Below are 12468 nucleotides of genomic sequence, written 5' to 3'. Positions count from 1 at the left end.
AAAAAAAAAAAAAATGTATATATATATATATATATATATATGAAGTATAGATCCATACTAAAAGTAAAGAACAAGATTGCGCTGAGCAGCTGAGATACAACACGGCATGCAGCAGACTACTTTCAAGGGGGCGTTTTCCCAGGGACCGGTGTGGGAGTCGATGGGATGTAGGGGTACACCTGCGCCGCGCCTGTGCCTAGTGCCTGGGCATCGCATGCAGTGCATGCAGTGGGCACCCGTTTGTACAGCTTTAATAGAGAGGAGTCAAGAACAAGTCCCACCACCATGTCCAACGCTAAAATTGTGGAGGTAGACGTCAAGGACATCCGATTTCCTACCTCTCTCGAAGATCATGGATCTGATGCCATGGTAGGATTGTATGATTGAAGTCTAGGCCTCAAATATTTATCGTTTGACACCAAGATAGAGCTTGCGGCTTGGCATGGGAGCTACTAAGTCTGAAATATTTGTTTGTGTAGTCCCATGTACTGCCATGTACTGAAGTATGAGTGTGTCACTTTTGGAAACGATAACGTTTGCGATTAGAATTTTATCTTTAAATTACCAAAAGCAAACAGACCCTGGAGTGCACATATGAAAATGACAATGCGATTTATGAAAGTATCCTATAGTCCCTGAATTAACACAATCCCACTCTTTATCGTCACACTTACCAGGGGTGGATCTAGCTTTTTATAAAGGGGGGGGGGGGGGGGGGGGGGGGGGGGGGAGGTGTGGGAAGGGGGTGTCCCCCCTCCCACAGTAGGGAGAATTTTTGAAAATCTGTGTGTGAAAATGGCGTTTTCTTGCATCTAAAACACCACTATTTTTGGTATAGAGGTCATTGCCAAATTAAAAATTACAAGTTTAAAAAAAAAAGATAAGATTTAAAAAAAAATGGTCCCCGGATTTTTTTTTTTTTTTTTTTTTTTTTTTTTTTTTTTTGGGGGGGGGGGTTGCAACCCCCCCAACCCCCCCTCTAGATCCGCTTCTGCTTATGAGAGTCTACTAACCCTTTACAGGGCGTTAGATACCCCTTGAATTTAACTGGGCGTTAGCTCGCTTCAGGTGCGGACCTGAAGCAAGCTAACTCTCAGTATAAAAGGTCGAAAAATAATTAGCCCGAGCTAAAGTTAGTCCGCTCTAGGAGGGGGGGGGGGGGGGGGGTGGATCAGTGAACTCTTTGAACTAGCAAACGACATGATTTAGGTCTTGAGAAAAAAAAAGATAGACTGGCGCAGTGCGTATTACATGTAGATAGATAAAAAAACAAAACTAGAACAAGGTTCATGCTATATTCACCAACTGTTTATTTGTGCACACAAATTTTTGAGTGACTCGCTCTTTCTCGGGGTCATCCCACGAGACTGACACCCACGAGTCATACGGTCCATGAGACCGACAGCAATAATAGGTTCATGAGTCATACAGCCCACGAGTTTTACGGCTCGGGAGTCATACAGCCCACGAGTTCGACACTACACACAAAAGGCTCATGAGACCCACACTAAGCAGACACAGCCCACGAGACCGACACTAAGCAATAAAGGCTCACGAGACCGACACTAAGCATAGAAAACCCACGAGACCGACAGTAGGCAAAGAAGGCCCACGAGACCGACACTAAGCAAAAAAGGCTCACGAGACCGACACTAAGCAAAGAAAGCCCACGAGACTGACAGTAGGCAAAAAAGGTCCACGAGACCGACAGGATAAACAGCGCCAACTACATGTCATTTACCTGTACAGGGTGTTCCATGAACGGAAAAATAACATACTGGCGGGTGCAACTTCGTCAAGTGAAAGATGGTAACCACCTACATGAACGACATCAAATATGTATTTCTACATACTTCTAGGGGGCAGGTCTGTCAGGGAGCGACATTGTTATCAATTAGAAAAATAGAATTGTATTCTTCATGCCCCCCCCCCCCCCCAAAAAAAAAAAAAGAAGACAAAAAACACAAATGAAGTGATAAAAAAAAGACAAGAACGATGTATGGATTAATTTTAGAGCTTTGATAATGCTGTCGTGCTATTTTTAATAAGCTTTCCCAGTTTTTAGCTGGAAGATGGACAGGATGTACTTTTTACCTCTTCTCTTTCTCGATTTACCAGTTACTTAGGCTATATTAGATATCCTACCCTCCTGCTTAGACGTTTTGGAGTAAGATCTATTTGTAATTTTCTCTGTAACTATAATGTTACATGTAAATCAACTGATTAAAATGTTTTATGTCGCAGGGATTCACCTCAATTTGTGGCTTGTGTTATTCTCCTCCAAACAGTACATTTTTCGTGAAATACAATAGCTGTTTTCATGGATACATCTTGTTTTTTCCGAATCCCTAATGCTACCTTAATAGACGATTATGTTATTTTGTTTAATTTATACTAAATCAACACCCTCGCAAGTGACTACCCCCTATCCAGATCATGTAAAGCAGGAGTGCAATGCAACATTGACCATTTTGTGAAATATAATTCCTTGTAAACTTTATTTCTCTGCTGGAAAATTTTTTTCTAGTTGATTGATCTGAATGTCGAAATAATTTCATTATTCCCCTAGTAAGTGTATTAAATTTTATTTTTGGCGAAAAGGGACAGGGATGGCAGTGTTTGTTTGTTTGTTTGTTTTTCTTTAAGTACTTGTGTTTTGCGGAAAGGGAAAGGGATGGCATCGGGGATGAATTCCTCTACCTCCTCAAAAGATAAAGAAGGGATGGTGAAGGTACAATTTCTATTTCATAAAGAACTTAAAATTACAAATAAGCACATAAAAATACATGTATCTTTGTACTGAGGCGAACCTTTGATTTAGATCAGAGAACATTGAAAGATTGATAGGCATCATTATTATTTTGAACAATGAAGAAATGTGCTGTATAGGCAGGTACACATACGGATAGCCGAAAAAAAATATGAAGAATTTTGAATAAAAGGCAAATTGAATGTCTTCCCTAAAATGCTTTTTGTGAGTAATGAATTTCTTGTTGAGGGCTCTATGAGGAACCAATCATGATAAAAGAAGAAGAAAAATCGCTTGCTATATAATTTGACTGGCAAAAACTGTCATTACCGTATACATCATCAATTTATTTTTTTATACGGAGTCTCTGGAAGACTAGACAAGACCGGGTATAGTGTCTGTTAACTGTATTTACAAAAGAAGAAAAGGTAATGAAAAAATAACCCCAAACTTTTCAACGCAAGCAACCACACTTTTTCCCTTTTACTCGTTAAAAAAGGCTCCCTTTCAAATCTTTCGTTCCCGCTTTATTCTCTTATCTCGACTATTTTTTGTATGAATATTCTATTCAACTGTTATCCCCAGTCATCGTATGTTGACCAGATAGCGGACTATTTCATTTTTTTGCAACCATTTGCCAGACGAGAAGTGCATACTTTCACTTTAAAAACTTTTAAAAACTTTTTAAAAAATGTATTAAATTCTTGTCTGCAGCCTCACCTTCTCATCATGTAATTTAAGTGATGTTAATTTGCCAGTTCTGTACCGAGTTTTCCACAAGCAACCGCCTGCAAGAAGAAAAACGTAATGATTTTGGTAGCCACTTTGTTCATGCAGTTTAGATGGAATTGCACTAACAATTTTTCTTACAAGGCCTTTTTTTCTCTATTCAACCCATAAGCCTACTCGAATCATGCCGATTTTCACTCTATAAAATGCCTCTCAATGATCCCAATAGAATATAATAACAATCAGCGAAGGCAGATCTCTCTCTCTCTCTCTCTCTCTCTCTCTTTTTTTTTTTTGGGGGGGGGGGGGTAGGAATATATAAAAGATGTCAAAGGGTTAACTAGCAAACGAGGGTGTCTTGGAATCTTTAAGTTAATGTGGAAAGATCTGTTGCACACTTTTACTGAATTTTTTTCATTTTTTTTCACAAACACACACCCACGCAAACTCAATTAAAGATCTTGATCATTTCGGGGGTGGGGGCAACTGATGGGGTAACACCCTGGCAACTCTTCTTTTCCATCTCTCATATCTTCCTTATGCCATTATCAGGACACCCTATACAATTTATTGGTCTATAGGTGGCGCTGTTCATCCTGTCGGTCTCGTGGGCCTTCTTTGCTTAGTGTCGGTCTCGTGAACCTCTTTTGCATAATGTCGGTCTCGTGAGCCTTGTATGCGTAGCGTCAGTCTCGTGGGCCTTTTAAGTGTAGTGTCGGTCTCGTGGGCTTTGTTCGCTTGGTGTCGGTCTCATGAGCCATATGTGCGTAGTGTCGGTCTCGTGAGCCGCATAACTCCTGGGCTTATGTTACTTGACGTCCAACTCGTGGGCTTTATTTACACAGTGACGAACTCGTGGGCTGTATAACTGGTGGGCTGTATGACTTGTGGACTGTATGACTCGTGGGCTGTATGACTTGTGAGCTGTATAACTTGTGGGCTGTATGACTCGTGGGTGTCGGTCGTGTGACGTGCACCCCTCTTTCTCAACACTTGTGTGCAGAAATAAATCGTTGGTGAATACAGCTTGAACTTTGTTACAGTTTTGTTTTTTATCTTATTATCTTGCCAACACATGGACAACCTATATATATGTAATATATATATATGTGTGTGTATATATATATATATATATATATATATATATATATATATATATGCATACATTGTATATACATATATGCTGATAAATGGTTGAATTTCGCGAGTAACGTATAACAACGGAACTGAATTCGTACTCGTAAGTATAAGCATGAAAACTGTCACTAAATTTGCGCAATGGTGGGAAGGACAGCAGGCTGATGGGGGGGGGGGGGGGGGGGAGGCCGATAGGTCTGGTCTTGCACGTAACCTTGGGTGGTCGAGAATGGCAGTATAAAACGACTTAGCCCGAGCTAAAGCTAGCTCGCTTCAGAAGCAAGCTGAAAGTCGTGGGCAGTATAAAAGGGGTATATTTTGCATTTTGCATTGGAGTAGGGTCTAATTACGCCTTTTTGTAACCTAAAGTTTTATGGTATGATCACAAGAAAATTTTGACCTAGGGCCTGCTCACCTACAGACCTAGTTCTATCTGATATCGACATGTGATGAATGGTTTAATGGGCATGGCCAAACACATGCCAGCAGTGGCAGTGCCCCTAACTCTAGATAGATCTTGGCTGCAAGCCTCTAGATCTGTACTATATTTCTTGGTCTATAAATACATCATACATGCATACATCTCAATGCTTTGTAAAATGGGTTCATAAAAGAATCAAATGGTAAACTTATATCTTAAAAAATGTTGACATTGAGTCGTCCATGGTCACACATAATTTTATGTGAATAATTTTGTCAGTGGGTGGCACATTTTCACTTTTCCCCTTGAAACATGAGTGGAGAAGCAATAATAATCATAGACAGACATAAATGAATGTGGATCATAGGCAATCAATCAGTTAGTTTAGAATAACTGTGCATGGCAATTAACCAGTTAGAATCAGAGATCCACTAATTGATTGTCAAGGGTTTTTTTGTTGTTTGTTTGGGTTTTAGGGGTTTATCATCAAGAGTATTTATTTTCACACTGTTGAATATTTACGCCATCACGACATCACATCTAGGGTACAATGTATAGTTGCAATACAATTATTCAACCCATGCTAACTCATGATGTACTTGTTTGTGTACAGCTTGGGCTGATTCATTAGAATTTCTTTAGACTTTTTAAATGCCTCCTGAAAAAAAGAAAAGAAAAACAAATGAAGCATGTGAGATAAAAGTAAAGAACAAGATTGCCCTGATGTAAAAATTAATTTAGGAACCAAGACGGCATGCAGCAGACTATTGTCAAGGGGGCGGTATCGCGCATTTTCCCAGGGACCGTTGTGGAATGTAAACAGTAGAGGACATATAGGAATTGGGGCGCGCCTGTCGACTGGGCACATTTGTAAGCTTCAAGAGGAGTCGAGAACAAGTCCCACCACCATGTCCAACGCTAAAATTGTGGAGGTAGACGTCAAGGACATCCGATTTCCTACCTCTCTCGAAGATATATCTGATGCCATGGTAGGATTGTATAATTGAAGTCTAGGCCTACGACACTACGTGGCAAATATTTATCTGTTGACACCAAGATAGAGCTTGCGGCTCAGCACGGGAGCTGCTAAGTCTGAAATATATATTTGTGTAGTCCCATGTACTGAATTTTGAGTTTGGTACTTTTGGAAACCAAAATGTTTGCGATTAGAATTTTATCCTAAATTGCCAAAAGCAAACAGACCCTGGAGTGCTCATATGAAAATGACAACGCGATTTATAAAAGTATCCTCTAGTCCCTGAATTGTCACAATTGCACTCTTGGTCATAATTACGCCTGTCTTGTTTACAGTGTGATCACAAGACAAGTTTGACCTACTCACCTATTTCTATCAGATATCGATGTGCCATGAATGGTTTAATGGGCATGGCGAAACACATGCTGCCAGCACACCTAACTCTAGATAGATCTAGGCTGCTCTGCTCTAGATCTGTAGATTTCTTGGTCTATTATCAATATTAGAAAATACAAAACAAATGCATCGACATATTAAGCACTTAGTCTAGATTCCTGTAGAGGCATTACAAATCAAACAGCTGGTAAATCTAATTTAAAAAAAAAAAATCTGATCAAAATGATTATTTACGCAGTTTAATACACATAAATTTACACCCTCACATACTTCGTCCTTTTTAGACCTTTGCAATCACTACATGTACAATGTACAAAGAGAATGCTTTGTAATTAGCTGTTCAACTCTCAGTCAATTCTACTAGTACAGGTCTGTAAGGCTGTAATGAGGTGGGCGTCACCACCTCCACCTCTATAGACAGGAGCCACCTTTTACTCAACCAGCAATGCCAATAGACACTTCCTATTTACCGGGTACTTATTTGAATATAATCAATGTACTTTGGAAAGTAGAAAATCAAGAAAAATTGCAAGTGACAGCTGCACTTGAAGAAATTATTGTGTGTCAAAATAGTCCTGAAGGAGAATCATCGATGAAAAAAAAAAAATGATCTGACATGTTTAGCTATCCTCCTAGTAATGTAAAGGGAATCATCCCTAATCAGCACTAGGATCTTGAAGGACTGGTCCTTACCGGAAAGGGTGCATCAATGTAGCTTTGCCATTCTGGAACACTGCCTTTGTCCTACATGTACAGGAAATGTTTTGATTGTTTTATAGATTTATGCTTCTTTCTTTTGTTGTTGTGTGCTTTTGTTGTGTGTTATTTGTTGGGGGGGTGGGTGTGGTCAGTAATCTCACAAGAATTCCAGGAAAACCAGGAAACAAAACAAATCTGAATTCAGTGCATATTTTTGTGTAATAATGTATTATTTGATATTGTTTGTAACTGTGTTACATTGATATAGCTGATTCTGGTTGCATGCACTGGTTGTGGAGGAAGGCCCCGAGCCTTGGTGAGTTTGTCTTTTAACCTGTTGAGGACGAGTCTCAAGTATACTTGGGCAAGTGTCTATGGGAAATGCGTGTTATAGCAAAATCAGTCCGTCCTCAACAGGTTATAAAGTTTGTCTTTTACTCCGGCCGTGGCAACCAGCGATATGCACGTAGAATCACCACATCTTTATATGATTTTGTGTTTGTAGTTTATGTTGAAATGCCAAATAAATAATGATGATAAGCCAATGTTTGAAAATGTCTATTAGCACACAGATCCAGACTACTCCTGTGCCTACGTCATCATCAAGACAGATGCTGGTGATGGCCTCGAGGGGCACGGACCCACATTCACCATTGGGAGGGGCACAGAAGTTGGTAGGTAGCAACCATCATGCTAATGAGCCATTCACCTTGTATGCGCAAAAGTAATTAGATTGCAAAACTGTGAAGTTAGATTGCAAATCTGAAGTTAGATTCTGATTCTGATGATGATAATGATGGCAACAATAACATTTAGATACTTAGTGCTCGTGATATCAAGTGCATATTTTACCTGGAAGAGCTCAGATTACACTGCATATAGAAACAGATGCTCATACAGAAATACCAAATTATGTACCAATAGCAGTTTTTAAATATGACTGGAAAATAAGTGATGCTGTAGCATTTTTTGTTTGTTTGTTTGTTTGTTTCTTTTCTCATTCAGACTTGTGGTACACATTTATGTACATGAACAGTGGTGGGGAAAGAATTCAAGAGTGTGGTGACTGTTGGAGAGAAGGCTCTTTCACCATAAGTTTTGTTCTTTATTGGTTGGGAAGAAGGGGGGGGGGGTGTCAGAGTGAATCATATGTCAGAGGATCTAATGCAGGGAATTGTGCTGGAGTATAAGGAATCTAAGATAGGATGTGTCTTTTAGTAGTAAAACATTTCTTGGTTGGGTTTATGAATCTATGTTGGGATGGGGAACATAAATAATTTCTCCAGTAATCCTTATCAATGTTCTCAAAAGAGAGTGTGTTCCTTTCAGTAAAATTCATCTCGTGTTTGATTTATTGTTAATCCATTAATAGCAAAGAGAGGTGCTAGGAGAATTCTTTCACCTCCCTACTCACAGTGCAATGCTGTCAATATTTGAGCAATTTCTGATACTCTTGTGAAATATTCTAATACTGGCCATGATCGTTTATTGCCTTTGAAGTCGTGGCAGGGGTAAATGCTCTGGTTCCGTTTGTTGTTGGCGTCAACTTATCGGAGATCTTTGGAGATTTTGCTTCATTTTGGCGGAAGCTGACAAGCGAATCCCAACTCAGATGGGTAAGTGACTGATTATTAAGAATCATCCAAAAATATCCACCATATTTGTATACTGAAAAGAAAGTCTTTGTAGCAGAATGAAAAAAAAAATGTCTTAAGCAAAAACAGATGATTTTGTAACACATTACCATTGAGCACTTCACATCCACTCCCAAGGAGGTGTGAGTGAGATCACTGAATGGGAATGATCCTTTTTTTTTTCTGTACCGAGGAATTAGCATTTAAATTCATGATCCAGATCAAAACCCATGACCATTTCTAACATTTTGTAGCTTCTCACTATAACCCATTGAGGACAAGCTGATTTTGTTGTACCACATGTTTGTCCATAGACATGTGTCCGAGTGCACTCAGGATTAGTCTTCAACAGGTTTGATAAAAGCCATGTAATGTTCTAAAAGTATATTCCCTCAAAGTAAAAAATTTATATCATACAAGTTAATTTAGTCACATAGCAATCTATAATATGCAGATGTTTGCAAATTGAGCAGCTGATTAAAGGCATGATTTACCATTTGCAGCAAAAACAAAAAACCAGCATTCGTGCTTCAAAATAGTTCTAAAATGTGAGTTAGGGATAGAAATAACCACTGTAAATATTTGAACCAGTATAATCAATGTTTTAAGTATTGTTAAATGTACAGAATGTGAACAATACAATTGTAGTTATAATGAAAATGTTTCCAGACTAAACCATCTACAATTATGGTTTATTGAGAAAAATAGTGATATCTCCTTATATTTTTGGCTTTATTGCAAAAATTGTATATGGTAGGATGTTTTGTAATACAACTAATCTACACATACACTATGCATCAAATGTGATAAATCACTGCTCCCAAAGGTATACAGAACCTTTATTTCTCTCTGCACAATAGAGTGATGCAACTGAATATTAGTGTAAACAAATGGCTTTAAAAAGTTTGATAAAAACAGCAACCAGATAGACAGCTGTTGATAAGTCAGTAACAAATTTATCTTGAACATTAACCAGTTGAGGATGGACTGATTTTGCTACAATACACATTTTCCATAGACACATGCCTGAGTATACACAGGACTCGTTTTCAACGGGTTAACGAGTATAGGAATTGTGTATTACAGCAAAATCAGTTTGTCCTCAATGGGCTAGAGTCATGTAGATAGTGAAAAGGTGTACAAATTACCAACCCAAGGTATCAGAGAGATACGACAATTCTGGCTGGAGCTTGAGAACATCCAGCACGATCAGGTATTCAATTTCTTCTGTGTGCTTTTTTTCCCCCCATTCAGATTGGTCCAGAGAAAGGCGTCATCCATCTTGCTACAGCGGCCATGATGAATGCTCTCTGGGACCTCTGGGCCAAGAGAGAAGGAAAGGTATGTTTTTGATAAATTAGAAAAACAAAATGGCATCAGAGCCAATCTTTTTGCCATCCATGAGCTGGTGCCAGAGGTGTGGAATATGTTTAATCTTTATTCATGCATACAGTGATGGTACATATCACAGTGAAAGAGTAAACTTATTTATATGCCAAATTCGACTCAAAATTGTTGCCAAGATACCCTATCAATCCTTCTTTTCCTGTTGTTCATCCACTGCCAGATCTCTTGGCATGCATTCTTTAACTGAGTAGCACAGTAGCACAGACATCCCAAACAAACTATTGATCAGTGCATAAAAAGACTGTTGTGTTCAGACATCTAAGTGAGTTGCCTAACTTAGCTCAGGGGCAAGCCGCCATGAAACTAAGCAGATACTATGGAAATATAAGGCTGATCTGAGATATACAGAATAAGGACCATCCATCTATTCAACTCTTCAAAAACATCAGGCTCCCCTGGTTCCTTTCAGGAGCTTTTTGAATTACAAGCCGTGGCACATCACTCTGTTTGTTATCATCGATGTAATTTACATGGTATCTTTTTTTTATGCCTCCGCCACGAAGTGGTGCCGGAGGCATTATGTTTTCGGGTTGTCCGTCCGTCCGTCCGTCCGTCCGTCCGTCCGTCCGTCCGTCCGTCCGTCCGTCCTTCCGTCCGTCCGTCCGTCCTTCCGTCCGTCCGTAATGAATTTTGTGGACAGGGTAACTACCAAAATCTTTTGAGGTATCCTAATGAAACTTGGCATGTATGTGTATTAGGGGGTGAAGTTGTGCCTATCAACTTTTGGGTGCACATGCTCAAGGTCAAAGGTCAAAAGGTCAAGGTCAAATGCTTAAAATTTTACTATTTCCCCCATATCTATGCAATGCCTGAAGATATTTTCTGGAAACTTAGTGTATACATGTACTACCCAATTAAGATTCTCTGGTGAAAGTTTGGGGTCATGAGGTCAAAAGGTCAAAGGTCAAAAGGTCAAATAAAATGTTAAATTTTCACTTTTTTCTCTGTATCTTGGAAATTGTTCAAGGTATCTTCATGGAACATAGTATATATATGCATCTACTGACTGGCAGTGGTTATCTAGGGAATTTAGGGTTCATGGGGTCAAAGGTCAGGGGTCAAAGGTCAAGGGCAATACTTCAAAATTTTACTATTTTCCTTATGTTTATAATGCAATGCCAGCAGGGCTTTTTTTTTTAAAAACTTGATGTATGCATGTATAACCCAATAGAGATTCTCTGGGATTTTTTTTTGCCAAGAAGGTCAAAGGTCAAAAGGTCAAAGATCAAGTGAAAGTGCTGAACTTAATTCTTTCTCCATATCTCGGAAGTGGCTCAAGTTATCTTGAAACTTAGAACATGCTGAATTTATGTACATGTTCTGCCTGACAGTGATTCTCTTATAAATCAAAGGCCAGATGAAAATGATAACAATTTACTGTTCAATACAGAAATTGCGCTTTTTCTCCATACCTTGAAAATTACTCAGTGCATAAACTTATGAAATGGTCAAAGTCAAGTTAAAGTTCTTAAATCCCCAAATACATGCTCTCCTATTCATCCAATAAACATCTAGGTCAAGGAAGGTAAACATTCAATACATTTGTGACAAACATGTCATTTTAACATTTTGCCAATTTTGTGAAAATGTAATTACACATTGTCCACATGTACTATAGACCTACTAGGAGAATCATGCATTATGGCGGAGGCATACCAGTCGCCATAGCGACATTTCTAGTTTAAACCTGTCCTGCTAACTTCATCATCTTCAGGTGTGTCCTCCAGTCATGGTTTAAATCTTTATGTGCCATGGTGTAAGCCTCCTGTGCACCACATTATTCTGAGACAGCAACATAGTCATGTTTAGGCCATAGGGGAAACATTCTGTTTATCAAATCTCTGTAAATTTTTATAGATTTTTGTTACCCTGGACATGTAATGAACAAAGTTGTAGAGAAAATGCCAAGCTTTGCTTTCAGTTAAATTGTATGACAAATCTATGATTGATTTTCTTTCAAATGACCAGTAGCTACTTATAGAGGCATGACATTTGCACAATTAACAGTGACAGAAACTTAGAATTTACTAAAAAATCCAGTAGGTTACAATGCTTGATAGTCAATCACCACATAAGATGCAAGTTACATGTGACAGGAATGGAATCATGAGAAACACTTTCATTGTATGGTGGTATTTGGCAATTTATCGATCAGTTTGGGCAGGTTTGTGCGTTTTGAGCAGAATGTGCGAACTTGGCTCTCCATTGACTGAGTTGGCCCAAGAACTTGGCACATAAAGTGTTAAGGTGTAATGTTTAAGGCTGCCAATGGATTTTAAGTAAAAGTTTGATTTTAAATTTATAAGATAAAAGGTGTTTC

The 12468-nt window shown here is 38.8% G+C and overlaps 1 protein-coding gene across 1 annotated transcript in view; it reads left to right on the top strand.

The window, feature by feature from the left end:
* The first annotated feature begins 241 nt into the window (after positions 1-241).
* LOC139743282 (mitochondrial enolase superfamily member 1-like) overlaps positions 242-12468 on the top strand; it is a 29452-nt gene continuing 17225 nt past the window's right edge. Inside the window, exons 1-4 of the mRNA XM_071653775.1 lie at positions 242-369; positions 7673-7781; positions 8608-8723; positions 9996-10082. Coding sequence (XP_071509876.1) covers positions 286-369; positions 7673-7781; positions 8608-8723; positions 9996-10082 — 396 coding nt within the window. The 5' untranslated portion in view covers positions 242-285. The remainder of the gene's footprint in view (positions 370-7672; positions 7782-8607; positions 8724-9995; positions 10083-12468) is intronic.

This window comes from Diadema antillarum, unplaced genomic scaffold, assembly GCF_040938485.1.
Source record: "Diadema antillarum isolate AM-2024a unplaced genomic scaffold, OU_Dant_1.0 seq00001065_RagTag, whole genome shotgun sequence".
NCBI lineage: Eukaryota > Metazoa > Echinodermata > Echinoidea > Diadematoida > Diadematidae > Diadema > Diadema antillarum.
The sequence above is the reverse complement of the archived record's forward strand: the minus strand, read 5'-3'. Positions and strand labels throughout refer to the sequence as shown.